This window comes from Hakea prostrata, chromosome 4 (assembly GCF_041222555.1).
Source record: "Hakea prostrata isolate BN-2017 chromosome 4, UWA_Hpros_2, whole genome shotgun sequence".
Classification (NCBI taxonomy): Eukaryota; Viridiplantae; Streptophyta; class Magnoliopsida; order Proteales; family Proteaceae; genus Hakea; species Hakea prostrata.
This window is the reverse complement of record NC_142603.1, coordinates 45,356,095-45,383,305: the sequence shown is the minus strand read 5'-3', so window position 1 is coordinate 45,383,305 and position 27,211 is coordinate 45,356,095. Positions and strand designations below refer to the sequence as shown.

The window sequence follows — 27,211 nt, the reverse complement described above, 5'->3', positions numbered from 1 at the left end:
GCCAGACACCAAGTCCTCCACTGGGATGGCCCAAAGCTGACTTCTTGCTTTACTTCGAGTTGTCGGTCCTTCAAACAACAGGGTTTTTCCGGGTCAAGGTTAGGGCTGGGTTTCACAAGGCTACCAACCAAGCTACCAACAATGACAACAGCTTGTTTCTTCATCCAATTTGATTCGTTTGACTTATAATCTTCTAGGTTTATTCCTAATGATTGTTATATGCTTGTTTAGGGTTTATTTGCTAGTCTTGGACTTCTCGTCATTATCCTCCGGAATTCTTTGAAATTTGTTTAAGGTAAGGATGGTTGATCCCTAAACCTAATATACATGTTTACTTGTAATCGATCGGATTGCATGATTATACTACTGTTGTAATAGCTTTCTTATAATTATATTGTTGTTGTAGTTTCTTCAACTACAGTAGTACTTGTTTATGTGATTCAAATATTATATCTCACTTATGTTTTGTATTATTAGTTGTGCTTGTGAATGAATGAATTGGGATTGTGATTGCTTAGGTTGTGATTAGGGAATGGGGAATGCCCTTTCGGCGTTTCTGCCTTTGGACACCAGTGGAGGTGGTATGGGACATTTTCCTATGGTGCCCCTTGGCGCTTTCCCTGATTACTGGTTGACATATTTATGGCACATCTAGAAGTATTTGGCTAGGATGTCCCTGTTATATCAGACCCGATCGGATGGGTATTGAGACCGAGCAACCCGTGACAACAATGGGGATTTGTGGGCGCTCAAGACCGGTAACCAACCCGTGAGAGGACATGGATCACATTGTGGGGGCCATTCAATTGGTAGGGTTGCAGTGGTGGAACGTGGGCTCATGGGCGCTCAAGATCGGTATTCAACCCATGAGAACTACCTGTTGACTATTTGTGGATGACCAAAAGGGTTGATGAGTCCGTAGTCCGAGTTGGTTGTAGGCATAAAATACGCTGACTCTAGGGAGAAGGATACCGAAAAGGATCCCGAGAGGGGAGGAATGTAAGTATCTGGATCTAAGTTGATATAACTAATTAGAAAACTTGCATTTGGTTAGGTTTAACCTTGACATACGCCAGTACTCAAACCAAACGAGGGCGTGAGAGAGTGTTGACCTAAACCCAGCCAAGGAATGTCCGAGAGGAATGCATGACCCATTGTCAACTGGAGAACCCAAGATACTGATATGGTTAAGGGAGAGTGATTTTGAACCCTACCAGAAGAGTGTGGTGCTATGACTTAAAGCATGTCTACCAATAGAGACCATCATACATAGAGTTAGAAGCATATTTGCATTATTTGTTTCATATCATATTGCATTCAGTATGATTTGCTATTATGTGTTATTATGTTATTATGGAATGAACTATCTTGCTGAGTTCTTTTGAATTCACTCCTTTTTGCAACATCTTTATTAGACTTATTTGCAAGAACTGACGATATTGATGGTCAATACTATGAAGACCAAGTTGATGATTCTTACAGTACTGGTTACGGTGACTATGACGGTGAAGACTACCAATACAAGACTGGAGCTTATTAAGATTAGTTCGACTCTAGCACTTGTGTGCCAGTGATGGGACATCGTCTCTTCCTCTTTTTTATTTTTATAGATTCGATGAGACCTTAGTTTTCTTTTGTTTTCCTTTTCATTTTGAGAACCAGTTGTAATTTTTCTTTTACTTTTGATTTATTTTTCCGCTGCTACTGTAGAGTAATTTTCCGCTATACTCTACATTTGATTTATTCTATTGGTATCATTTTCCACACTCTAATTGTATTCTTGAACCTTATCTTGATCTCTTGATTAATATAGTTAATTTTGATTTAAATCTTGTTCTCGATTATATTATTGTAAATGTGGAAGGATGATTTCCTCAAATACCGGATCTTCGGGGTTGTGGATCACACACTCGGATATGCCAGATAGGGTACTGGCTGGGTGGATGTGACACAAGCCCTATTCGGGCTCAAGGCCAAACTTGCACCCCAAATCTGAGTATCACCTCTCTCTAGCAAATTGGGACTGGAATTGGGTGCAAATTAGCTGATAAAAGAAGGGACATGATTTCTTTTCCAGTGACACCTGCTGTAAGTGGCTGAATCGTATAGCTCATAAAAAATTTACTAGGAGAACCCCTTCAAAGTGAGCATCCAAACTCATCAAGTTCTCTGAAAAGGAAATACAATTGTCACTCCAAAAATAGTGTCATAACTGTAAACCTAAGTATGTCAATTTGTATGGTTTCAGTTTTTCAGATTTGACAAGGTGAAGTTAAGATCAAACCAGGTATGAATCAACCCAGATCGACCGTTTTGCATACTATTTGGTTTTTATTATTTGATTTACAACCAATTCATAGTGTCTATTTTAAAACATTATAATCAAAACAAGCTTGATTGATTTTTTTTTTTTTCTACTTGGTAAAAGACTAATGCTTCCACATAGGAGGTCAAAGTTCGAATCCTCTTAGAGCTAGGTGTGAAGCTTCGCTTATATTAATTATATAAAGCTCCCCTAAGGAGGTAGTCGATGTGCGCGTAAGCTAAATGAATCTTAGATTAAAAAAAAAGAAGTTAAACCTTTTAAAAAGATTAAAATACCCTTGAACAAAATAAAACCCTACATTCAACTAGTCTTCATCTCCCTTTACCATATGCCATTCATCTTTTTTCATTTTTACATCTTAATGATTTCTATTCTCGCACGAATATCTTTTTGTTTTCCGCTCCTTCGCCATCTTCTTCCCTTAGAATGTGGGGATAATATTGAAAATGAATAAATAAGAATTAACTAAGACTAATTATAGTGTTAGTAATAGAGGGTCTAATTGATAAATTGAATAATTCAAGGGGTGGTGCTTCCCTTAACCTTTTTCATTTTCCCCCTTAGACAAAAGCTTGTTTTGAAAATTCTAGATGTAGTAGCATATAATACCTAAAAGCTAGAGGCCAAACTACCCATGTATTTTTCGCCTAAGAATTAGAGGAAAATAAGGAACATTTGGTAATGTTCTTTTGGTTTTTAAGAATGGAATAATGGAATAAAGGCATTTGATAAGACGGTTCGTTTTGTTGTTCTTTAAATGCACCATTATTTGGAGAAATAAGTAAAAAAAATAAACATATGAGATTCACATATAAGTTGGTAGGGAATAGAAAAAGAAAGGAAATAAAAGAATTTTGTGAAAAAGTTTTTATTTGGATCTCACTTTTATTATTTTCTTTACTCTCTTTTTTTTTTTAATCCAATGAATTAAATAAATCATACTTTGAGATTTTATAGAAAAATTACTTTTCAAACCCTATTTTTCCCACCCCACTTCATGTACATGTACAGAAAGGTTTGGAAAAAATGGTCTGAGGGACACCTTTAACAGAAGATGTGAGCCATGTTTTTGTGAATGAAAGAGACTGGTGTTCACTCAAAGAGCAAGATTTCCCTCTATTTGTGTTTTTTTTGGGGGGGTTGGGTGGGGGGGGGTGGGGGGGGGGTGCGGGGTGGGGTTGGATGTTTGTTTGGGGTTGGGGTGGGGGTGGTATGTGGGGTGAGGGGGGGGGGGGGGGGGGGGGGGGGGGGGAGGAGGGGGGGGGGGGGGGGGGGGGGGGGGGGGTGGGGTGGGTGTTGGGGGTGGGGGGGGGGGGGGGGGGGAGGGGGGGGGGGGGGGAGAACGTGTGTGACCCCCCCTTTTTGTTTGGGGAAGGGTTTTTTGTTGTTGTTGTTGTTGTTGTTGTTGTCAATTCCATTAAACCCCTGTATGCCATCTCCTCTAACCTCAGCAGCGTGGTTCCATTAAGACATCATTGTTAATGGAGGACGGACGTTGCAAATTCTGGTTGCCGTAGAAGAATCTCAGCGACTCCCTGAAATTTCCCACTGGTGTGTCTCATTTTCTCTTTTTTATTCAAATTCATTTTCCTTAAACACAATGTTTGTTTTTAATTTTTTATTCTTGGATCAAAACTGTGTAGATTTTGCTGGAAACAACAACGCTGAGTCTGAATGAATAACTGAGGGTTACATGTCTACCAAGATTGAGACTAGGGGAAGAAATCTTAAAGATAAGTTTTCTTGGTGGTGAATTCGCCAGAGGGAGAGAGAAGAAGGACCCATTCATCGGAAGAGTTAGGAAGAGGCGCAGAGGAGATTTTGTCAACAAGAGATCATTAAGAGCTTGAATAACCTGTGTTTTCTCATTCTTTAAAAGGGTTTGTTAGTCAGCAAGATTAAACCTGTTTCCCCAAGAGTTCCCGGAACTAGGAAGACTGGAAGAGTCGTTGTGGCGTGAATGTCCTAGCGGTTTATGGGATACTGGGTTGAAAACCACAAACGCTTGGGTTCTTTACTTCAAGACTTGAAGTTCTCTGTAATCTTCAACTTTCAGAAATTAGTTGAATAAAGAATCCCTTAGAATCAGAGTTTGGGCAAAGGCATGGAGGTTTCTGATGGAAATGGAAATCGGGATATGCTTAGCCTTGACAGTGAAGCTCGAATTGATTTCCCAAACAGAGGTGATGGATCAAAGATAAGCTATTCGAGGAATGAACTAGAAGCTCTGAGGTTTGTTGATGTTGAACAACAAGGAATTATTTGGAATGAAATATACCACAGGTTGGGGCCTTCCGTTGCTCAGGAGCTTGAAGACACGACAGCTACTAGACATCGGAAACAAGGGCGTAAAAACATCAAGCATCATCAGAGCACTGTCAAGAAGGAGCATTTTGCAGTTTCTGGTATGCGTTCTCTTCTTTATTGACTCAGGATTTATTTGTTCCTAGTAGTTTACGCCATTTCCTGCTTGATTTATTCTCTTGTTACCTGAGTAATGTCTGTTTTGGATTTCATTGGCTCTGTTTTATACATAAAGTTGTTTAGTTGACATGACAATCATTTATTTGTTTTGTTTTATTTGAATTTTTTTTTCCACACATGGATCATGCCTTTTAAGAATCATCACTTGTTCAACATTTGAGTGTGTTGCTATAATGGACATGTTTGAAGCTTAATGTACTCAAGTGGAGAACAGTGTTCTCTGCTAGATTCTGTTGATAAATGGTTACTTTAGTTGTACGGTTGGAGGTAAGGTCCCCCCCCCTCTGGGCGGGGTTAAACAGAAGTATGCCTGGACTTTGATTAATCTACACTATCAAAGTATTGACATCTGATTATAGTTTCTTCAGAGAAGTGCACAATTGGTTGATTCAACTAATTATTCTGCCGCTTATTATCTTCTTTTGTTGATCCTATAGCATGCTTCCGATTTAGAAAGTAATGTCCGTCAATGTCAACCTCTTAGGCCCAAGAACTTGAGCACTAAATTTGCTAATAAACTGAAATTGCTACTCTAAAAGAGCATCCTGGTGCACGATGCTTGTCTTGTGCAGGGTCCTAGAGAGGCAAATATACAACAAAGCCCCTTACCCACTTTTTCACGGGTGAGGCCATGATGTAAACCTAGGTTTAGGGTTTGTTAACTAGGACCCTCTTGAGTAAGAACCAACACTCACTAGGGTTTCTAGACGCTTTGGCTAAGGGTTTTAGAGGGTTATAAGGCTGCTGGGATTGTGATTTCAGGTCTGAAATTTAATAGGAATTCAAACTCAGATTTGGAATTTCCAGTCCTTGACCAGCAGGACTTGGTTAGGGTTAGGGTTTTGGGAATGGGTTTCGGTTGGGAGGGGGAAAGGGATAGGGTTGCTGGTGCTAATATTCAGAACTGTTTCCTATTGGTATTTTTCAACCAGAACCAGATCTGATGGTTAGGACTTGAGAAATTTCAGATTCTGAATTTCTGGAAAATTCTGAAAATTCTGCAGTTCAAGGAAGAAAATGAATTGACAGTGTTCTAAGCTTAAGGGCAACCAAAAGGGAAGGGAAAGGGTTCGATTGGGGCTAGGAATATGGTTTTCCTATTAGGATTAGGACTGTAAACATGGGGAAGAAGAAGAGGATTGGAGATGGCTTCTAGGGCCTAGGGAAGGGCTGAAATTTTCATAAAACTAAAGGGAAGGGTGAGAGGGTATTTGTGATGGGGTTAGGCTGCTCCTATGGTCTGAAACTAAAGGGATGGGTTCAGAAGGCTGCGGACTGAGAGATGTGGTTAGGGTTTGGGTGGGGGTATTTCACTTGTAGTTGAAGAACTGCAGAAATCTTCGTGTTTAAATGCTTGAAGTCATGAAGAAAACCTTGAAGTGGGAGACACAATGCACAATACCAGCCGCAAGTCACCCTCCCAGGGATCCCACGACTACACTAGTCTATTTTCTCAAAATTTAATTCATTCAATCAATCAAATTTGAAAATAACTTAGAAAAAGCGATTTATAGCCTGAAACAAAGGACTCTTACTCATACTGGGTTACCTTAACTGTTAGGGTCCCATCACAACTTAACTTGGACTCTAAAATGCTTATTAAAAGGAATCTAATTCAAGGTTGTCAAGGCGGCAAAGTGACCAAAATTGTTGGAGCTTTGTCTAGGCAATTAAGCGATTAAGCGACAAAGCGGCGCCTACGTGGCAATAAGGCAACCAAAGTAGTTGGATCAAATTTTTTTCAATACAACTACTTTTAAGCTGATAATTTTCTATTATAAGCTAAACAAACGTTCAAGAATCATATTCATTTAACAAAACAAGCATTCAAGAGTCATATTTATGAAAGATTATGCAAAAAAGAACACAAGCATAAGTTCATCTCATCAAGCATCATAACATATGACTATAAACTATGTCAAATTATAAGTATGAAAATGAAAGGTAATAATTTTACATGTTTACTTACCTCTATGATAGTGTGATGCCAAATGAGTGCCTTATCCATTTAATGATTCATTGATTTTTGATTCTGAAATGACTAACTATTAAGATCGTATACGGCTTTGTAGAATAAAATTTGATGAAAAAATATTATAATGTACAAATTGTAAAAAAGGTGACTGTTTTGGTGTCTAGGCGGCAATAAGGTGCCCAAGGCGACAAAATGGTTGCAATTAGGTGAAAAAGTGGGGAAAAAATTGCATGTTAACAAAGCGGTTCAAAACAAGGAGGTTGAAAAGTCGCCTTGCCGCCTAGGTAGACACTTTGACAAACATGCTACTATCAGCTGTTGGATCTGAGATGTCATTTAAACACTTTAGGTCACCTAATGCTACTTAGATAACTTAAGATCTAAGCAACTAAGTTACAAACAAACTGAACCCAAAAAGGAAATAATTCTTCCTAATATAAGTTATCCTTAAAAAGGAAACAATTCTTTGACTCTTTCCAACTTAGATTTCAAAACCAAAACGAAACAATACTTGCTTAACCACCAAGACTCCAATTTAGAAAATAAAACCAGAATTAAGAATCAGAAATTATTCTGAACTTAACCCTACTAAATAGACTTGATCCAAGGCATGAAAATGATCATTTTGCTCCTTGGTCAGTTTTGGCCCTATTTCGGATGGGCTTCGGTCCCTTCTAGGCTCTTTCGGGACTGCTTGGGGCTGGATACATCAGGCCATTTCCTAGTTCTGCCGCCAACAAGTTGCAATTACTCAACTCAGTGGGTGCTTGTTTAATTTTTAGAATTGGTTCAAAGTTCTAAATATCTGATTGAATCTTCTAGAGAACAATTGCTCATACACTTATTTGTTTTCCTCTGAAAACTATTTCAGAGGATTTTGAATCCTGGTCTAATTTCTGAGTTGTTTTCCTGTGGCTACAGTCTTTTGGGTGTATGTGTCAGTATTATCAATTTGATCTGTTTTATTTCCAATGGCCTCAGGTGTGATGGCTGCAAAGGTAAAAGGGAACTGTACTTTCAAGTCTATGTTCATTGGAGGATTAAAAGGAAATTGCAATAGCCAATATGTGCAACCTTCCTACTAGAAACCAGTGAACTTGGATCCCTAGGTAGATGATAGTTTAAGATAAATTCACCTGTTTGCACGAAAATACATCAGGCAGATAAGTCACTCTTTGGTTAATGCGCAGCACTGAAGCAAAATCGCTCTTTGGTATAGTCTTTCTTTTTGATTTTCACCCAAAGAAATATAAATGGTAGTGTTTGGTTCACTTTATACAGCTTATTTCTATTTGTGAAGGCTTGAAAAAAGTACAAAAAAAAAAAAAAAAAAAAAAAAAAACAGTTGAGACCTGTTTTTGATTTTTCTATAAAAATCAATTTCAGTTGTTTTGCAGTGGTATTTAAAGCGCATGTTCTTTTAAAATCATGGAGAGTTGCTTTGGAATCAAAAGGCTTTAAACTTAGTATATCGAAGACAGAATATCTAGTTTGTAACTTTAGTCATGATTGGGCAGATGATGAGGTGGTGATATTTGACGATAAAGAGATTCCTCAGAGTGATTGTTTTAGGTACCTAGGTTCAATCATAAGTAAAAGAGGTGATTTAGAGGATGAGTTTCCCAAAGAATTAAAATAGGGTGGATGAAGTGGAGAGGTGCGTCTGGGGTCTTATGTGATCGGCGTATTCCATTAAAGCTTAAAGGAAAATTTTATAGGACCGTTGTTCGACCAGCTATGATGTACGATGCAAAGTGTTGGGCTGTTAAAAAGAATCATATAGATAAACTCAGTGCAACAGAAATGAGGATGCTTAGATGGATGAGTGGCAAAACTAAGATGGATAAGATAAGAAATTATCATATTAGAGTTGGTTTGGTAGTTTCTCCCATCAGTGATAAGCTTTGAGAAAGTCGTTTGAGGTGGCACAATCACGTTCAACAGAGACCTATAAATGCCCCTGTACTGAGAAGTGATATAATCCATATTAAAGGAACTAGAAGAGCTAGGGGTAGACTTAAGATAACCTTAGGAGAAGTGGTGAAAAAGGATATGTATAGCTTAGGCCTTGTATCTAGCATGACCTCGAACAGAATTGATTGGAGGGCAAGAATCCATGTAGCCGACCCCATTTAGTTGGGACAAGGCTTATTGTTGTTGTTGTTGTTCTTTTAACCTTTATAAGTAAGGCTAGAAATTTGTAGTGTTTTGTAAGTTTTATTTATTTATTATTTTGTTCTTACTTCTCCATCTTCTTCATTGGAGTGTTTTTTTCCCCTCCCTCCCTCCCTCTCTCTCTCTCTCTCTCTCTCTCTCTCTCTCTCTCTCTCTCTCTCTCTCTCTCTCTCTCACACACACACACACACACACACTCTCATTCTCACACATTTGCCAACGAACTCTTTCTCCAAGGGTTACTACCTATCATCCTCTCCCTTGCTTCACCAATCTGTCACCGCTGTAAACGTCGTTGCCAACTCCACCAGAACCGGTAGCAACTGGGGTTTAGTTCTTTTTCGTCTTTGTGTCTTTTGCAGTGGCTGGTGGCATGACTAAGGATGATATGTTGATGAATGAATTGTTGGGATGTGAAGGACCTGGGAGATGAAGGAGTGTATACTAGTTCCGTCTGACTCTTTATGGGTGTTGTTGCCAAATTCGGTCTCCCCTGGTCGAACGCTCGAACCTGCAAAAACGTGCTCGACTGGTGTGGTCGAGTTTCGTCTCCGACAAACAAGTTAGTTCAGACGAACAAAGGAGGCAAGCTCAATCTCTCGATGTATTCCATAACTCAAGAGTGCATACCTTATGATGACAACCATACTTCTTTATATAATTCTTAGTTGGTCGGTCTATCAGAGGAGTTTCTGTTTGCAGAGTCGTATTTGAAGTGTCTCTTTTCATAGATCAAACTCTACTCGAACAGTAATTGAAAGAGATTGACATGGACAAGGATTCCAAACATAGTTATCTGGTCGAACCATATATTTGAAGAAAACATATGTTTGACCATATAACCCGGTTTGACTGGTTCGACCATAACATAAGCCCCCTAGTCTCTCATGCTCGAATATTTCTATGTTCGGTGGGCGAGACTCTTGATCTCCCTTCGCTATGCCAAAAGAAAATCTTGTACGTATTTCCAGACGATTTTCTCGAGAAGACAAATTAAGGGCGTGACAGTTGGATTTGACATAATGGGTGTAGCACGTTTCCCAAAATCATGCCATGTGTGTGCAAAGTAATGTCAGCCACTTTTGGATTAATGATGGCTTTCCACGTGGCTGCGAATCCAAGCGGTAATAACTTTTGTAATATGAACCGTTTGATCAAGATGCGCAACAATTTCTATGATCCATAAGTTTTTAGGATTCTAAAGGTCTCGCATTGTGAGCCCTTAGATTTCCGTTCATTTTGCTCCTTTGGATTAGAATCTAAGGAGATATATAAAGTAGCCTCTTTTATAAGGAGATATATAAAGTAGCCTTTTTTCATTTTGCTCCCGAGGAAGAAGTCAAAGAGGATAATGCTTCATGCAATAATGATGATGGCTTTGGAGAAGAGGAGGAAGAGGAGAATGCTGACCATGTCAAGGATCTCCCGGCTTAGTCTTTTTATTTATCTTTGTTGATGAACATCCTTTATGTTCGGACTTCTTTATGCTCGATCCTAATGTATCTGTTGTTTTTTGAATACTTGATTCAAGTCATTTTGGTTGAAATTTTTTTGTGTTCGACCATGGAACTTTTGAAGTCATGTTTGAATGTAGTTGGATGTATTTGCTTTTGCTTGTGCTTCATCACCCAAAGGAACTTTCTTTGACTGTTCTTGCGTTGTAATTCTGTGTTCATCGCTCCGAACATAGGGAGTTCTTTTTGAACTGCCTTGCTTCATAAGTTCGAGCAAAGGGAGTTCAATTTTTGGAACTGCCTTGCTTCATGAGTTCGAGCAAGGTAGTTCAATTTTTTGCTTCATGAGTTCGAGCAAGGGAGTTCAATTTTTTTGCCTTGCTTCATAAGTTCGAGCAAAGGAGTTCAATTTTTTGAACTTGCCTTGCTTCATGAGTTCAAGCAAGGGAGTTCAATTTTTGGGACTGCCTTGCTTCATGAGTTCGAGCAAGGGAGTTCAATCTTTGGAACTGCCTTGCTTCATGAGTTCGAGCAAGGGAGTTCAATTTTTTTTAAATGCCTTGCTTCATGAGTTCGAGCAAGGGAGTTCAATTTTGGAACTGTGCTCAAAAATCGAGCACAAGGAGAGTCCTTTGGGAACTGCCTTGCTTCATGAGTTCGAGCAGGGAGTTCAATCTTTGGGTTGATTTTCCGAGCGAGTCCGGGGCGGTTTGGTGGTGTGTTTGGGGGGTTTGGGGGGAGTTCGCGGAGTTCATTTGGGCTCGATTTTCGAGCACGGAGGTCCTTGGGCCGCCTTGTTTCGGTTCGGCGGGAGTTCAATCTTTGGAACTGCCTTGTTTCATGAGTTCGAGCAAGGGAGTTCAATCTTTGGAACTGCCTTACTTCATGAGTTCGAGCAAGGGAGTTCAATTTGGAACTGTCTATGCTCGATTGTCCTAGCACAAGGAGTTCCTTTTGGGAGTTTCCACGATATTTTTTCACGAGACTTTATTCGACTTCCGGAAAAAAAATATCTTGCATTGCTATTTGAAAAGGTTAAACAAAACTTGAAAAAAACTGAATGTAGTATCTTCATAACAAAATTCTGAAAGAAATGGAATTTGGAAGAAGATTCCTCTTTTTATGTATTTGGCTATTGATAATATCTCCTGAGGTTGCTCGCATGCCACATTCGAGGAATTGTTTCTTCAGTAACTGGATCACGTAACTTGTAAGCCCCGGGAGCTACTTGTTGTATTCAATGTACGGGCATTCCTAGTTGGGAGCCAGTTTTCCTTGATTGGTCGGGTCTGACGCCGCTGATTGACAAAGCACCAGATCTCCTGGGAGAAATTGTCTCATCTTAACTTTGCCTTTGATATTATTCGAGACAATATTGAGCCTTATCTCTTATTTCATCAATGAGATCTAGGTTGATCTTCGTGCCTTCGATATTTGTTTCTTCGTCGAATTCATCTTCTTGGAGAGATCCTAGTTGTACTTCAATTGGAACTCTAGCCTCGACCCCATAAGCTAATCTGAATGGTGATTCTCCGGTGGTCGACCTGGGTGTTGTCCGGTATGACCAGAGTACGTTGGGTAGTTCGTCCACCCATCGACCTTTAAGTTGGTCGAGTCTTTTCTTTAATTCATCAAGTATGATCCTGTTTGTTACCTTTACCTGTCCATTGCTCTGAGGATAGGCTACTGATGACATCCTGTGTTCGATTTCCATTTCTTTGCAAAACTTTTTGAACTCGTGATTCTCAAACTTCTTATAGTGGTCGGATATAAGAATTTTGGGTACTCCATACCTGTATATGATATTGTTTGAGATGAATTTCTTCATTTGGTTGGTGTTGATTGAAGCTAAAGGCTCCACCTCTATCCATTTAGTAAAGTAGTCGATTGCAACTACTAAATACTCTCTACCACCGGAAGCTTTTGGTAATTTTCCTACTAAGTCTATTCCCCATTTTGCAAAAGGAATAGACAATAGTTCTGATGTCAATGGTCCCGTGGGGGCATGATGTATGCTAGAATAGGCCTGTCACTTATCACATCTTTTGACATAGTTTGCTGCATCGTCTTGCATGGTCGGCCAAAAGTATCCCTGCCGCATTATCTTGTCTGCTAGTGCTTGAGCTCCAATGTGTGCTCCATAAATTCCTTAATGGACTTCTTGTAATACTTTTCCACCTTCTTGAGGTCCTAAACAACGAAGGAGTGGTCGAGTTATTGATTTCTTGTATAATCGACCTCCTCTGATTGTGTATCGTGCAGCCCTTTGTTTTACAGCTCGAGCTTCTTTCTGGTCCTCTGGTAGTTGATCGTGTGCCAGGTATTGGATGATAGGATTCATCCAGCTTTCTTCAATTTGGAGTTGCACACAATCGACCAGACATATGCTCGGACTCACAATCTCTTCTAGATAGATTGATGATTTTGTAATGTCTAGCTCTTCTGTTGCTAAATGAGAAAATGCGCCTGCTTGGTCGTTCTTTGTTCGAGGTACTTGTTTGATTAATAAGTCCGTGAAATGTTGCTTTTATTGGTCGACCAGGCCAAGATATTTGCTCATCCTTTTCTCTTTTGCTTTGTATACCCCGTTCACTTGATTCACAATTAATTGTGAATCACTTCTGACTTCTAAATTTCTTATGTCTAGAGTCTTTGCTAATTTTTAGGCCAGCCACTAATGCTTCATAGTCTGCTTCATTATTAGAAGTTTTGAATTTGAAGCGTAGAGCATATCTAATCTCAAACCCTCCTGGACTTTGAAGAAGTAAGCCTGCTTTGCTACCTTGGATATTGCTTGATCCATTCACTGACAGAATCCATCTGTTGATGTGATCGGAATTATGCTCGGTCTCCATTTCTTGTTCGTCATTGGTCTGTAGTTCGGTCGTACGTTGTGTTTTGACCACGAAGTCTGCTAAGGCTTGTCCTTTGATGGTCGGACGTGGTCGGAAGTCTATCTGATGCTCACTGAGTTTGACTGCCCATGTAACAAGTCTTCTGGCCAGGTCAGTTGATGCAAAATTTTCTTTAGAGGAAAATTTGTAAGAACTTTAATTGGATGTGCTTGGAAGTATGGTAGGAGCTTTCGAGCTGCTATTACCAGTGCTAAAGCTTGCTTGTCCACTTTTGGATACTTGGTTTCTGCATCGACTAACACATGGCTTACATAATAAATAGGGCTTTGTATATTATTTTCTTCCTAGACCAGTACGACACTAATAGCCTCAGGAGAGGTGGCTAAGTAGATCAAGAGCTCTCCACCTTGGATTGGTCGAACAAGAAGTAGTGGTCGAGATAATTTCTTTAAGCTCTTCAAAATCTTTTTGACATTCTGCATCCCAAATTCCATCCTGTTGCTTGGATATCTTTTTTAAAGCTTTGAAAAAAGGTAAGCATTTTTCTCCTGCTCGAGCAATGAATCTGTTCAACGCAGCTACCCTTCCTGTTAAGCTTTGTATTTCCTTAAGGTTTTTTGGTGCTTTCATGTCTAGGATCGCTTGAATTTTTTATGGATTTGCTTCAATCCCCCTTTTGAGATAACCATGAATCCCAAAATTTTCCGGATGATACTCCAAATGCACATTTTTTCTGGATTCAGCCTCATCTTATGTGCTCGGAGTACATTGAAAACCTCCTTAAGGTCAGTTATGTGGTTGACCTTGGTTTTGCTTTTGACGAGCATGTTGTCAACATAAACCTCCATGTTTCTTCCGATCTGCTCTGCAAATATTTTGTTTACTGTCCATTGATATGTTGCTCCTGCATTCTTTAGACCGAAAGTCATTACCTTATAATAGTAGCTGTCTCTATCGATCATAAAGGCTGTATATTTTTCATCATCCGAATGCATCAGTATTTGATTATATCCAGAATATGCGTCCATGAAACTGAGCATTTCATGCCCGAAAGTTGCATCTATGAGGAGATCTATCCTGGGAAGAGGATAACAATCTTTCAGACATGCTTTGTTGAGGTCGGTGTAATCCGTACACATCCGCCACTTGCCATTTGCTTTTTGACCATAACCACGTTAACTAACCAAGCGGGATGGTCAATTCTTCTTATGAAATTTGACTCTTTGAGCTTTTGTACCTGCTCGGATTGCCTTGTGTTTTTCCACGGAGAAGTTCCTCCGTTTTTGAACAACTGGAATTGCCTGAGGATCGATGCTTAACTTGTGCTCGGCCACCCGTCTGTCAATGCTTGGCATATCTTCTGCCGACCAGGCAAATATGTCGGCATTAGCCTTAAGAAATTTTGTCAATTCAATCTTCGAATTTGCTTCCAATTCAGCTCCAACCATAGTTCCTTGGGTTGGCTTTTCAGGATTGAGAATAATTCTTTTGAGTTTCTCTACTGGTTCCGCTCTTTGCATGTTATCTTCATTACGATCATCCCTGATTTCTACTTGACATGATCGAGCTTGTCTTAGCTTTCTTGCTCATATAGTTGACATAGCTTAGTCGACTAGAATGCATTCACCGATACCATTGGAAGTTGGAAATTTCATCTTCATGTGTTAGGACGAAACCACGGCTTTCAATGCACACAGGGTTGGTCGGCCGATAATCACATTGTAAGCTGATGGATCACGGACGACCATAAAATTTGATTGGATGACCTTGTCTTTGGGATGGTCTCCTACCCGAAGGTCTAGCTTGATTGTTCCTTCTGCTCGAGTTGATGATCCGGTAAATCCGAAGAGATGAGCACCGCATGGGACGAGCATACTTTCGTTGAGCTTTAATTTTTTGAAAGCTTCAAGAGATCAGATATCCGCTGAAGAACCGGTGTCGACCAGAACTTTATGAACTTCAATTCCAGCCAAGATAACTTTTATCACCAAAGCATGATCATGAGGAGTTTTAACTCCTTGCATGTCTTTGGATGAGAAAGTAATTGGATCTGATGTTGTTTTTTCCTTTGCTCTTTCTATCTCTGTATTCCCTATGTATCGAGCTTTTCTTTTTGCCTACGGAGCAGATTCTTCGGTTGGTCCCCCAAAAACTGTGTAAATAAGAGATCACTTATTGTTTTCTTCATCTTTCTTTGGTTGATTTCTATTTAGGTTTTGACCTCCCTCTTTAATTGGGGATCTGGCTCTTTTCCTACCTCCCATCGGTGGTTGGTAAGGTTTTGGATCTGGTCAAACATACTTCTTCAATTGTCCCTGAGATATTAGCTTTTCAATTTCTTCTTTCAGTTGTTTGCAATCATCAGTCCGATGACCGTGATCTTTGTGATACTCGCAATATTTTCTCCTATCACGCTCCTCTAGTCGAGAATATAATTTGTTAGGTCTTTGAAGTATCCCTTGACTCTTTATTTGCATCAATATCTCTAACCTCCGTAATTTGAGAGGAGTATATTCTCCTTCTAGCTGCTTTGTTGCTTCTGGTCGTCCTCTCTGGTCGGAAACCTGTTCGGTGGTAGATCAGGTCGACCTCCATTAGCAGGGTCGGCCGAGTTGGTCGGTTCCTTATTCCTCGACTTCAGAGTTTTTGAGATTTCTGCCTGGCTATTACATCGCTCCAGTAATTCGGCGTATGTTTCGGGCATGTTCAACAATAAGCGCTTGAGCAGTCCTTAATGAGTATGCCCTTGATATAGAGCATGAAAAGCTATCTTCTCGTCTAGATTCTCGATTCGGATGTTGAATCTTCGTAAATAACTTCTGACTGCTTCTGTTCGACCTTGCTTAATAGAGAACATAGTATCCTCTCTTCTTTTAGCACTGATTCCACTTTGAAAAAATGACAAGAATATTCGACCTTGGTGGTCGAAATCCTCGATCGACCCGTTTTGGAGCCCAAGGAACCATTCAGATGCCGTTCCAGTTAAGAATGCTGGGAATATTTTACACATAGCAACTTCACTGTGCTCATAGGAAGACATTACCAATTTGTAATGCATAATGTGGTGTCGGGGACACTTTGTTCCGTCGAACATGGTAAAAGTTGGACACTTGAAACTCTTTGGCATCTTTGCCTCAACAATTGTTCTAACAAAAGGATTTCTTTTGAGAATTGAGTACAGAGTATTTTTACCTGAATCTTTCATCTTCTTTAGCTCTTCCTTTAATTCGTCAATTTGCCTGTTGACGTTCTTCATACTTTCGGCTTGAGCTTCTTTTCTCCTTCTTCGTGTTGAACTTTGTCCACATGATTAGTGCTGCTATGTTGATCTTCCTACTCGAACCCTAGAGGAGGGTCTTTTAATGTTCCTTTTCCGGGTGCTCGAACTTTATCTCCCACTTTTTCCTTGCATTTGATCAAGTCTCTTGATGGTTGAGGAATTTGGTCAGGCATGAGTGGTCGATCTTTTCTACTTCCCCCCAGATTAGCTAGATTTTCCTGATTATCCTCTCCTGGGGCAATTAGATGATGCATCGTTACCCTAACCAATTCGTTCAGAGATGAAATCTGCTTTTGGAGTTCATCAATCTGATCTTCGGTTGTTTTTTTGTAATTCATCGATCTGATTTTTGGTAGCCAATTGGTCAGGCTGCTCGGGCTGATCCTTATGCTGAGGAATCTCCGTGGTTTTTTGGGGAGGATTTTGTTTGTCGACCTCCTTTCCTCCGTTCTCCTTGCCTTCCCCCAGCATTGATCTTGTTTGTATCACCATGAATTTTTGCTGCGTTCCCACAGACGGCGCCAATGTTGTTGCAGAATTCGGTCTCCCCTGGTCGAACGCTTGTACTTGCAAAAACGTGCTTGACCGGTGTGGTTGAGTTTCGTCTCCGACGAACAAGTTAGTTCAAACGAACAAAGGAAGCAAGCTCAATCTCTCGATGTATTCAATTGCTCAAGAGTGCATACCTTATGATGACAACCATACCTCTTTCTATAATTCTTAGTTGGTCGGTCTATCAGAGGAGTTTCTGTTTGCAGAGTCGTATTTGAAGTGTGTCTCTTTTTCGTAGATCAAACTCTACTTGAACAGTACTTGAAAGAGATTGAGATGGACAAGGATTCCGAACATGGTTATCTGGTCGGATCATATATTTGAAGAAAACATATGTTTGACCATGTAACCCGGTTTGACTGGTTCGACCATAATAATTGGCAATTCGGATAATTAAAGGCAATGTGGGTACAATGAATCTTCATTGTTATAAAAGTGAAAAAATTTCATGATGTGAACACAAAGAGTAGGCCCACCAGAAGCTGCAAGGGGCTTAGTCCTCCCTGGTTTGTGCACACCCCTCTAGGGGTAAAGTTGTCTTTTTTATTACCAATTAAATTTTTTTTTTTTTGGGGTTGTTTGTTTCAGATTAGGATTTGGTTGTTTGTTTCAAATTAGGATTCTAATCTGAATTAAGAGTCCCAACTAAAGTGTTTAATAAGTTGGATAAGTTCTCTACTGGATAGGGTTTGTTGGGTAAGGCTTCTAGCTAGATAAGTAACCTAAGTTAAGGTCAATTAGGATTGGAGTTTGATTGTGTTTCAAAGTTGTAAAAGGCTATAAATTCTCAAGTCTTCTACGGATTTTTTTTTTTTTTTTTTTAAAGTTTTGAATGAATAAAGAAATCTGAGAGTTTACAGCCAGGTAGGTTTGGCTGAGTTCCTTCAAGGGGGACCCTGCGGTTGTGAATTCTAGTGCATTCTGGTTTTGCAAGTTCAGTTCTAATTCCAAGCATTGCTTTCAGCAAGGGTGCTCAACTTCTATATGCAGAATTTTAGAACAGGTGTTTCCAAGTCCAGGGACCCTGTTTAAGTTTGGTGTCTGAGGCTATATCTTTGAGATTTTAAGAGGAAACCTTGTGGTCTAGCTCATAATAGTACTTCTTGCAGTGTACATAGTTTCATGTGAACATTATGAACATTCGGTCCACAGCGAATGCCAAGGGAAGATACCCACTTTGATCAAATTTGTAGAGAACTGAACATAGATAAAGAAGTTCAACTGATCCAATGACTAGAACATAAGCAATTACAAAGAGCATGTAGGTTTTCCATATCATTATCATGATCAGTACTAAAGAGGCTGATGTGAGAGTCATCACAGACACCAAAGCAGTCCCTAGACAAAAGCAGAGAAACAAGGATTTTTATGAGTGGAAACAAAACCAAATCTGATGTCCATAAAACTAGAGAAGCAGAGATGGTTCATAGTTTATACCATAGGCATGTCCAATCTGATCAGTTGTCTTGATACCAAAAGCAACTGCTGGAAAGCCACCAATAGCAGGTAATTGATCTCAGGTATGTATACTTGTCCTTTATACTTGGCTGATGTGTGGACTATCTTCACATGAGGCAAGCCGCAAGTCTCCAAGCGAAAGTGACTGTTCAATGATAGAGAAGGTGGTTGACTGGCTATGATTGCAAGCATAACAGGTTCCACAAACATTGGCCAATACAAAGAACCTGCAGCATTATTTTAACTCTGTAACTAAGAATTTGTCTTTCAACCCCAAAAACAGACCTAAAAGACTGCAAAGTTCACCTGGAATAGAGTTATAAAAAACGTCTCCTACGTTGCTGTTATGTTTACGGAGGTAGGATGCTTGGCCAGTATATGCCAAGAAAAGAGGTGGGAATGTAACTGAACACATACTCGTCTGGATTGATCTAACAGTGGAGTGCCCAATGTCCGCAAATAATGCTTCAGCTCCTGCAATGCCCAATTTTCAAACACCTTCATACTATCAGATACTTGGATTGTAAGAGTCAAATTGATTGAAAATGGATTACAGACAAGAAGCAAATAAAGTAATCTACAGATAAACTAACCTGTAACAGCAAGAACAACACTGCTGAGCGAAAGCATCCTTGCTTCTTGTTTCTGCTGAAGTAATCTATGATGTACTTTGGGTTAAGAGCCTTTACAACAGAGGGATCATACTTGATGAAGTTGAAGAGACCACTGTCTTTCTTTGGTGATAAATTCCTCTTTTTAGCAATCTGTATAACAAAAATCAAATGTATGGTGAAATAGTCAGTGTCATAAAAGTGACAAAAGTGACTCTTCCACCAAAGTATGTCACTCAGCTGTTGTGAGTTGTAACCATTGTTTTCTATCATCAATAACCTACTGAGAATGTTCACCATAAAAAAAAGTTAAAAAAGAAAACCTACTGAGAATTAGTGCTTATGTTTTGCCTTTGTGGGGTACTGAAATTGGTTTTGAAGTTAAAAGGTTTTAATGTTGGATCTCTCTGGAACTCTAGATTCCACTACAGGTAAACTTTGGTCATTCTTAATTTATACCTCATCTAATCAGAGCATGGTATTTCAAAACACTGTTAGAAATTGTCATTTGACCAGGACAAAGAAAAACTAGTGAACTATTAATGTCAGTGTTAGATCTACTGAAGAATACTCGCCAGTCTCATTTGCTACAATTGAACACTGGAAAACTTTTGCTAATTATCCAAATATTTAATTATCATATTCATCTATTTCATCATGCCTGTCAAGAAGCTCTTTTGCTTGAAATCCCAATTAACCTTGTGAAATACTAGGGTCTACTCAGTGTACTCACAAGGTTGGGGCAATCTTTAGGTCGGTGCTAATTGTTTCTATGCACCTTTAGAAAATGCATAAGAGTGGTGAAGAGCAGTTGATATGATATCATTGGAGTCTTGGTGGGGTTGGTGTTACCATTTAGTTTCTCATGGAAAGAAGATAAATGAGATGATAATGAAAGCAATGATAACCTGCGTTTATATCATTAAGTAGTTGCTGAAATGGATGAAAGAAAGAATAAGATGGGGAGTTGCTGAAGGATAAATGCACCCTTGAGGAAAGGGTAATAGAATTACTGTGGTAATCGGCTAGTTGCTCTCAAGCAATACTCTATACTCCACGAGTGGTAAAAAGAGGAGAATAGATAGATGTAAGACTATAATACTAAAAACCATTTTGTAAAAAAGATATGCCAAACATATTTTGTAGTATAAAATTTATTTTATCTATTTGTTGCTAAATGATTTTTGTATTTTTGATTCAAAATTGATTTTAATACTGATTTTCGAAAAATAGGTTAAAAATAAAAAAAATGAAAACTATACCAAAGAGAGCATAAATTGGATGCCAATTTCTGGGCTGTCACTGTTGATACTATTATTTTCTTCCTTCTAGATTTAATCGGTATAAGTTGATGCTGGTAGTGATACAATACATTAATATTGTAACATTGATGATAGATGTTAATGGGATTCACACTTACAAATGTTTGTACTTGTACTTGAATTAGTGAACATATGCATATCCATCTTGTCTGATATCTTCTTACCATGCCATAGTTCTTCACTCCAAAAGGGTTGAAAAGTGTTTGTAAATCATTAATTTCAGGTGAAGCATGTTCCCAGGGTCTGGAGAATGATTTCACAGAATTGAATCCCGTGGATCTTTCTTGTGCTGATTACAACAGAAGGAGTGATAACCACACCATCATTGAGGATGAGTGCGCTGAAGATTGGGATAGTGATGGTGAAGACAACAACATTCAGAAACGTGCTTTTTCTGTTGAAGGGGAACCTAATTTTGAGTCTGGGCCCCCGCAAGATGGCCTTGAATATCTTCGGCGTGTCAGGTTTTCTTCTAAATCCATTAGTACTTGATTTATTTTCCTTATTATGTTACATACAGGAGTTACTTGTGAGGTTTTTGTTTAATTATATGGCTTTGTGTAGACAAAGTCTGTCTTCATGGTTACTTAGCCGCATGGGGTACTCAACTGGTTGTTCGAACCCTTTGAAAGATAAACACAACTTGGATCATTTGCACGTCAAATTTTGTAGCCCACCATCTGGCGGATTTTTTATTTTGGGTCTTTAGCCATCAATCAACAAATTGGTGATGTGGCACTTCTAATTGTTGTTAGGCAGATTTCTTGTGAATTGATCATCTACTGAATTTTAGTGCCAAACTCAAATTATCCATCATATATTGAACTTTTTGCCTACCCATGCAAAACTGGACTGGGATTAACCTATTGATCGTCCGAAATGGTTTAATTCTTTGGGCTCAAAATTTCCCCAAGTCAATGTTTTTGACAATATGTTCACAAAAACCTGGAACATAGAAGCACCTACCTGCATAGATACGTAGGTTTTCTTGGTGAGCTGTCTAGAAAGCATTTTGAAGTGCTTCTCTAATTGTTGTGAAGCAATTATAGTTTGATGATAGGTGGGTCTAGTCTCCACTGAGTTGGTCACAACCCAAACTTTGTGGCTCAACATAACAATGTCAAACCATATATTTTGATTTCTACCTTAAAATTGGCCCTATTTCATTACTGTTCCTTTTTATAAGTTTCCACAGTTTTAAATGAGACTTTTTGGTTCCCATCAACATGCAAAAAAATTTCTTGGCAATTTTCTTTTGGGTTTCTTTGTTTCCTTCCTTTTTGTGGGCCTTTTTATTTTTTTGGTTGGGGGGGGGGGGGGGGGGGGCAGAGATTAAAGATTGGCAGATAGGGCGGAAATCTGAATGTTGCTGAGTTGATTAGAGGATGTGAAAACATTCGTTGTATATTGTCCTCCCTATAAGTTTGTTACTTTATATGTGGTGCTTTTTGACCAAACTGCCTTGGCCGAGCTCTTCTGCAAGTTTGATTGCAGGACCCAAACCTTATTGCACATGGGACTCTGCTCCGGGTTGCTGGTTCTGAGATCCAGGAAGGAATGTTGAATGGATGGGGGTGGAATCTGAATATAGTTGACTTGATTAGGAGATGTCAAAACATTCCTTGTAAATTCTTTTCCCTATAAGTTCTCTGCTACGTATCTCATTGATGTTCTTTGACTGATTGCTTTTGCCAAGCTCTTCTGCACCGTTCATTTCAGGACCCAAGCCCTCCTTGTTTCACTTAAGGCTATGGTTCAGGTTGCCGGGTCTGTTATCTAGTAAAATTTTCAGAAACAAAACCTCCAAATTCACTGTTATGACTGTGACATGATTTGAACAAACTACTGGCATTTTGCTTCTGCTGCTCTTGAGGATCTTATTTGTTTACATTTATAAACCTCACACTGGCTTTCAAAATCTGTTTCAAATAATGAGTTTCTCTAAACAACTTTTTATTTAAATTTTGAACTGACTCAACAACAATATCTTAATAGTTAGCCAATTTTTTTCTTCTTCTTTTTGTTAATTACTTGGTGTGTATTAGGAACACCAGATTTGAAGGACTTAGAAGAATTAGGGGCAGACTTAAGATAACCTTAAAGGAAATGGTGAGAAGGATATGCATAGCTAGGCCTTGTATCTAGTATGGCCTCAAACAGAGTTGATTGGAAGGCAAGAATCCATGTAGCTGACCCCATTTAGTTGGGACAAGGCTTGTTGTTGTCGTATTAGGAATAGTCAGGATCATCAGATTGATGTAGAGCCTCACAATCCCTCAATCTTTCTCGGGCCTTGGGCGTGGTGTGTTTTTATTTTTTTTGGATGAATAAATAATTAAATTACTAAAACAACAAGGGCGCAATTACAAAGAGGGGAAAGAGAGAAGGGGAGGGGGGGGGGGGAGAAAACCATTCTAAGGATGGGACTAGATAGAAGATGTGAGACTGTAGGAACTAACAATCAGCCTATTTCTTGGAGAGTCAATAACAGGGGGTGGGAATGAGAGCGAAGTCTCAAAAAAACATCAAAATAGATGGCATTCCAAATAAAATCTCGAGATTGGGATTTGGAAGTCCATCTTCTCATGTTACGCTCCCACCAAAGATGGTGGACAGTGGCAACAAAGACAAGCTTACCCACAAGGTCGCAAATAGTAGTACCGACATAGCTTCTCAGGATCAATTCCAATATCTGGCAAAGCCAAAAGAACGTTGCGATTGGGGCCAAATGGAAGCTAGGGCTAAGGTCCAAATAGAGCGGGATAGAGGGCAATAGAAGAATAGGTGGTCAAGTTCCTCTGAACTATTCCAACAAATGGTATTGTTGGGGCTGACAGGGATATGGTGGCTAATGAGGAAAGTTTGGGTAGGGAGAGCAAGGTTGAGGGCTCTTCAAAGTGTGAGAGAGTGGCAAGGAATGTGGCCTTTAAACTAGACAAGGCGAGCCTAGGGGATAAGGGGGGAGGGGGTTTTGAGGAGATTCCGAGCTGAGGAAGTAGTAAAGGATGTGGTATGGGAAGGAAGCCAAATAATGCGGTCATCATCATGGGAAGAAAAAGGGGGGGGGGGGAGGGAATGCCAAAACCTGTTTGAGACATGGGTGGGGGGGGGGGGACCAAGAGCCATTAGAGATAAAGGAGGAGAGGGGGTGGATTTAGATTTAGGGATACGGGAGTCATAAACTGTTCTAGGGCCAAGGAGAGTGTACAGAATACCCATCGGATGCCAGGGGTCAAGCCATCATCCACTCTTTGGAAGCTATCTTCAGTGCCTTCCTCTTGAAGGGCCAAGAGGCTTCCTGCTTCCTTCACCCTATTTGCTAGAAGTCCATTTGCCGCCCCAAATTTGAAGGGGGTCTTGGAATCCGCCAAATTCAGGATATGAATTTGGCTTGCCTCATGAAATTCATCTGGAAGATTGCCTCCAAACATGATTCCATTTGAGTATCTTGGGTCTATTCCTATCTCCTTAAATCTGACTCCATTTGGACTGCCCCGCTCTCCTCCAACCCCTTTTGGATTTGGAGAAAGCTATTGCTCCTCCGTGGCTGAGCTATTTCCACCATCTCTGTCCTCATTTCTTCTGGTACCACCACTTCCTTCTGGGCATGGTGTTGCCTTCTAAATTTTGTTAAAGTATTAAATAAAAATCCAAGTACGAGCCGAGCTGAGGGACAAACTAGGCTGGCTGCTTTGAATAACTGGTTGAAGTCATTCTCTAATGATTTGAAGTTGATGATGTCAAGGAAAATTTGCTTATCACTGTAAAATGCTGCTAAGCCACTGCAGGAGTTCTTTAATCAATTGAAAGCTAGTAGTCTGATTTACATGATCTAGTTTGCATTTAGCAAGCCCAACCACTCATGATTTGGTGGTTGAGCAACCTTATGTTTGCAACCAATGATCAAACGAAGCAACAGGCAGCTGGAGATGGAGTCTGATGAAGGCTTTCTTTTTTATTTCTGATCATTTCTAGAATGGAAGTAATTGATACTGATGGAAGGACCAGAAGCTTGTAATGTTCCTGTTTTATTTAGTTGCTGTCCTCTTTCCAGGTGGGAAGCCGCACGTATCCCCAAAGTGAAAGTGGCGAAGCTTGATCGGACTAAGCTTACCAACAATCAGATAGTTTATATGCCCCAAATTCCGGATATTGTGAAGTGTCCAGAGCACCTTCTTCCAATGAAACAATGGGAGGATGCCTTCCTTGCTGATTTCTCAGAGCTAAGGAGGGTAAGCACTTATTTCTGTATTTTTCTTATTTCTGATGTGCCTCATTAGAAGGGACAGTTAGTAGTAAAGTAAAATTTTGCTTCAAATCCAGTACTTAGGTTATGATAAGTTCTATATAGGTACGATGTGCTTTGATGGTTCTGGATCTATGTATTGTATAGCATACCCTAGACCAGCGTCCAATCTTACCTGACAATAGGTAGAAGAAATTTAAATGACTACATGATCAATACCAGGAATCTGCTATAGCTTCCCAAACCCCCCCCCCCTTTTTTTTTCCCTTCCTTCCCTCCAATTCAATCTGAAGTCTCAGCTGTCAGTATGTGGAAACCTTACTACCAGGCCAAATCCGGTTGTTTGCTTTTTATTTTTGGTGAATTGGTTCTGTACTTTTTAAATGATAATAAAAGGGGATTTTTTTGTAGGGTTAAGTAGGCATAAGACTATGCGGTTAATATCCTATCCTTGATACGCATTACCCATAAAGATGGCATTCTCCCTATTGGTCATTCAATTTCTAGAGATCAGTTGATTTTGAGATGGTTCTCTGTTTGCTTCATATCTGCCATTTAGCTAATGGAATTTGAATAAAAGCAGTAGCATTGCTGTTCTTTCCCTTCTCTGGGCTTTTTATTTTTGGGTTGGAGGAGGGGGTGGGGTTGGGGAAAGATTAAAGGGAGATCCTATTGTTAACCTAATCCAGTTATCTTCCTTGAATTTTAGGCTTATGTTAGCAACCATGTATTGCCTCTTGCATTTCATGCTTTTGTAGTAAGAAGTGCATCAAGTTGATTCGTCTGCATTTGCATCAATGATTTCAGGCCATATCATGCATGGGGAGTGGTGAACCTTGGAATTCTGCTGATCTGCCGTCAGTTGTGAAGCTATTTGAAAATGTCAGCTGCCAGCACTCTGCGGATATGGATAGTCCAACTTCCAATTATCAGCAATCGATTATAACTTCTGAAGAAAACTCATCCCTGCATTCCAAGACTTGTTGTCCTGAAATTTCTGAGAGTCCACAATCTGTCCTGGTAGAATACAAAGATGATACCTGGGAGCCTGCTAAAAGTTGGATTCATAAAATTTCTTGCAAGCATCAGTCAGTTTCTGCCAGCAATAGCCATCCTGCCCTCTCAGAAATTTTAAAGATGAGCCCTGTTTCTCGATTTTCAATGCTAAAGAAACGAATAGACTCCTTTGAAACTGTGGGCTTTTTGTCAAGGAACAATTGTGAATGGTTATTTGCTCTGTGTGCGGCCATAGATACTCCACTTGATGCTGACATGTGCGCATCAATGCGATGTTTGCTTCGTAAGTGTGCAAAGTTGAGAGCAGAAAAATGTGAAGTTGATGATGAGGTTGTGATGCTCAACATTCTGGCAACAATCTCTGGCAGATACTTTGGGCAGGCAGAGAACTGAAGGCACTATAAAATGTGTATTCGACGATGATGCTTAACTATGGAACGACATGGTAGTACTGCACATGTTGATTTTTGTTCCTTCCTTTCTCATCATCTGTTTGGGTTAGGAGTGGCTGGCCTTGCTTCTTTTTGCCATGGATTATGCTGTTTATTCTATCTAGGTATATGCTCAAGGCTGTAAGCATTTTTCTTGACATTGTAATTAGTGCTGCTTCTGTGGAGGACGTAAACGCCTAAACCAAAATCAGGTGTGCATGAAGAGATTTAGGGATGCGATCAGGAATTGCTTGCTTAGTACACCAGAACTCATGCCTGGTTCTTGTAAAGGAGAGCGTGATCTAAACCCAACATGTCTATGTGAGTACATCTTGCAAACAGTTATCAGATTCAAAATATCCACTCTTTTGATTCTACTGTGGATTAGGAACTTCTGGAGCATTAAAATTGTTTGGTTAACACAGATTTGATCCTTTGAATGAGAACAAATGCATCTTTCAATAGTATTATAGCTTAAATCAGAGGGTCTGTGATCCTCCCATTTCAGATGACAGATTGTCTCATCTCTGGAGGGTGTTGAACCCGCGTCGTTAGCTTGGAGGTCCAGGGGTTCTATGACTTGTGGTCGACATTGATTCATGATTTTGGATGTCTCTGACCCAAAACTGAACTTGGAACTTTCATTTCGTTTAGTTGTATTCTCCCCTGTTGAAATAAACAGTAAGAAGTCCCGGTAACGAATCGTGTCTGAGGATCAATTTTAGCCGTTTTCTCCGATGAATTTCATCTGCAATTCTGCTATGATCCTTTGAAAAAGACCTATGGCTTTGTATTCCATTTCATTTCATTTCATTTCCTACCTTACAATAGTCAATATCCACAAAGCTAAATCTATATATGATTAAGAACTTTTAATTGCTATGCTTTAGGCAGGAACCCTATGTCAAGAGAACGTAATTGTCTTGGAAATGACTAGCTTGTCTTGCCTCTTGAGATTCTTGCTTTTAATGGGGGAGAATGTGGTTGACGCGTCTAGGCATTGGAACCAAACCTGCAGCAAGATT

General features: G+C 39.7%; 1 protein-coding gene across 1 annotated transcript; it reads left to right on the top strand.

The window, feature by feature from the left end:
* Window positions 1–3,740: 3,740 nt before the first annotated feature.
* LOC149019105 (uncharacterized) lies at window positions 3,741–26,573 on the top strand. Its single transcript, XM_089153172.1, has 5 exons — window positions 3,741–3,877; window positions 3,970–4,731; window positions 20,716–20,956; window positions 24,547–24,724; window positions 25,546–26,573. Exons 2-5 carry the CDS (start codon window positions 4,431–4,433, stop codon window positions 26,146–26,148), a joined length of 1,323 nt encoding a protein of 440 aa, XP_089009298.1. The 5' UTR covers window positions 3,741–3,877; window positions 3,970–4,430; the 3' UTR covers window positions 26,149–26,573.
* The last annotated feature ends 638 nt before the right edge of the window (window positions 26,574–27,211 follow it).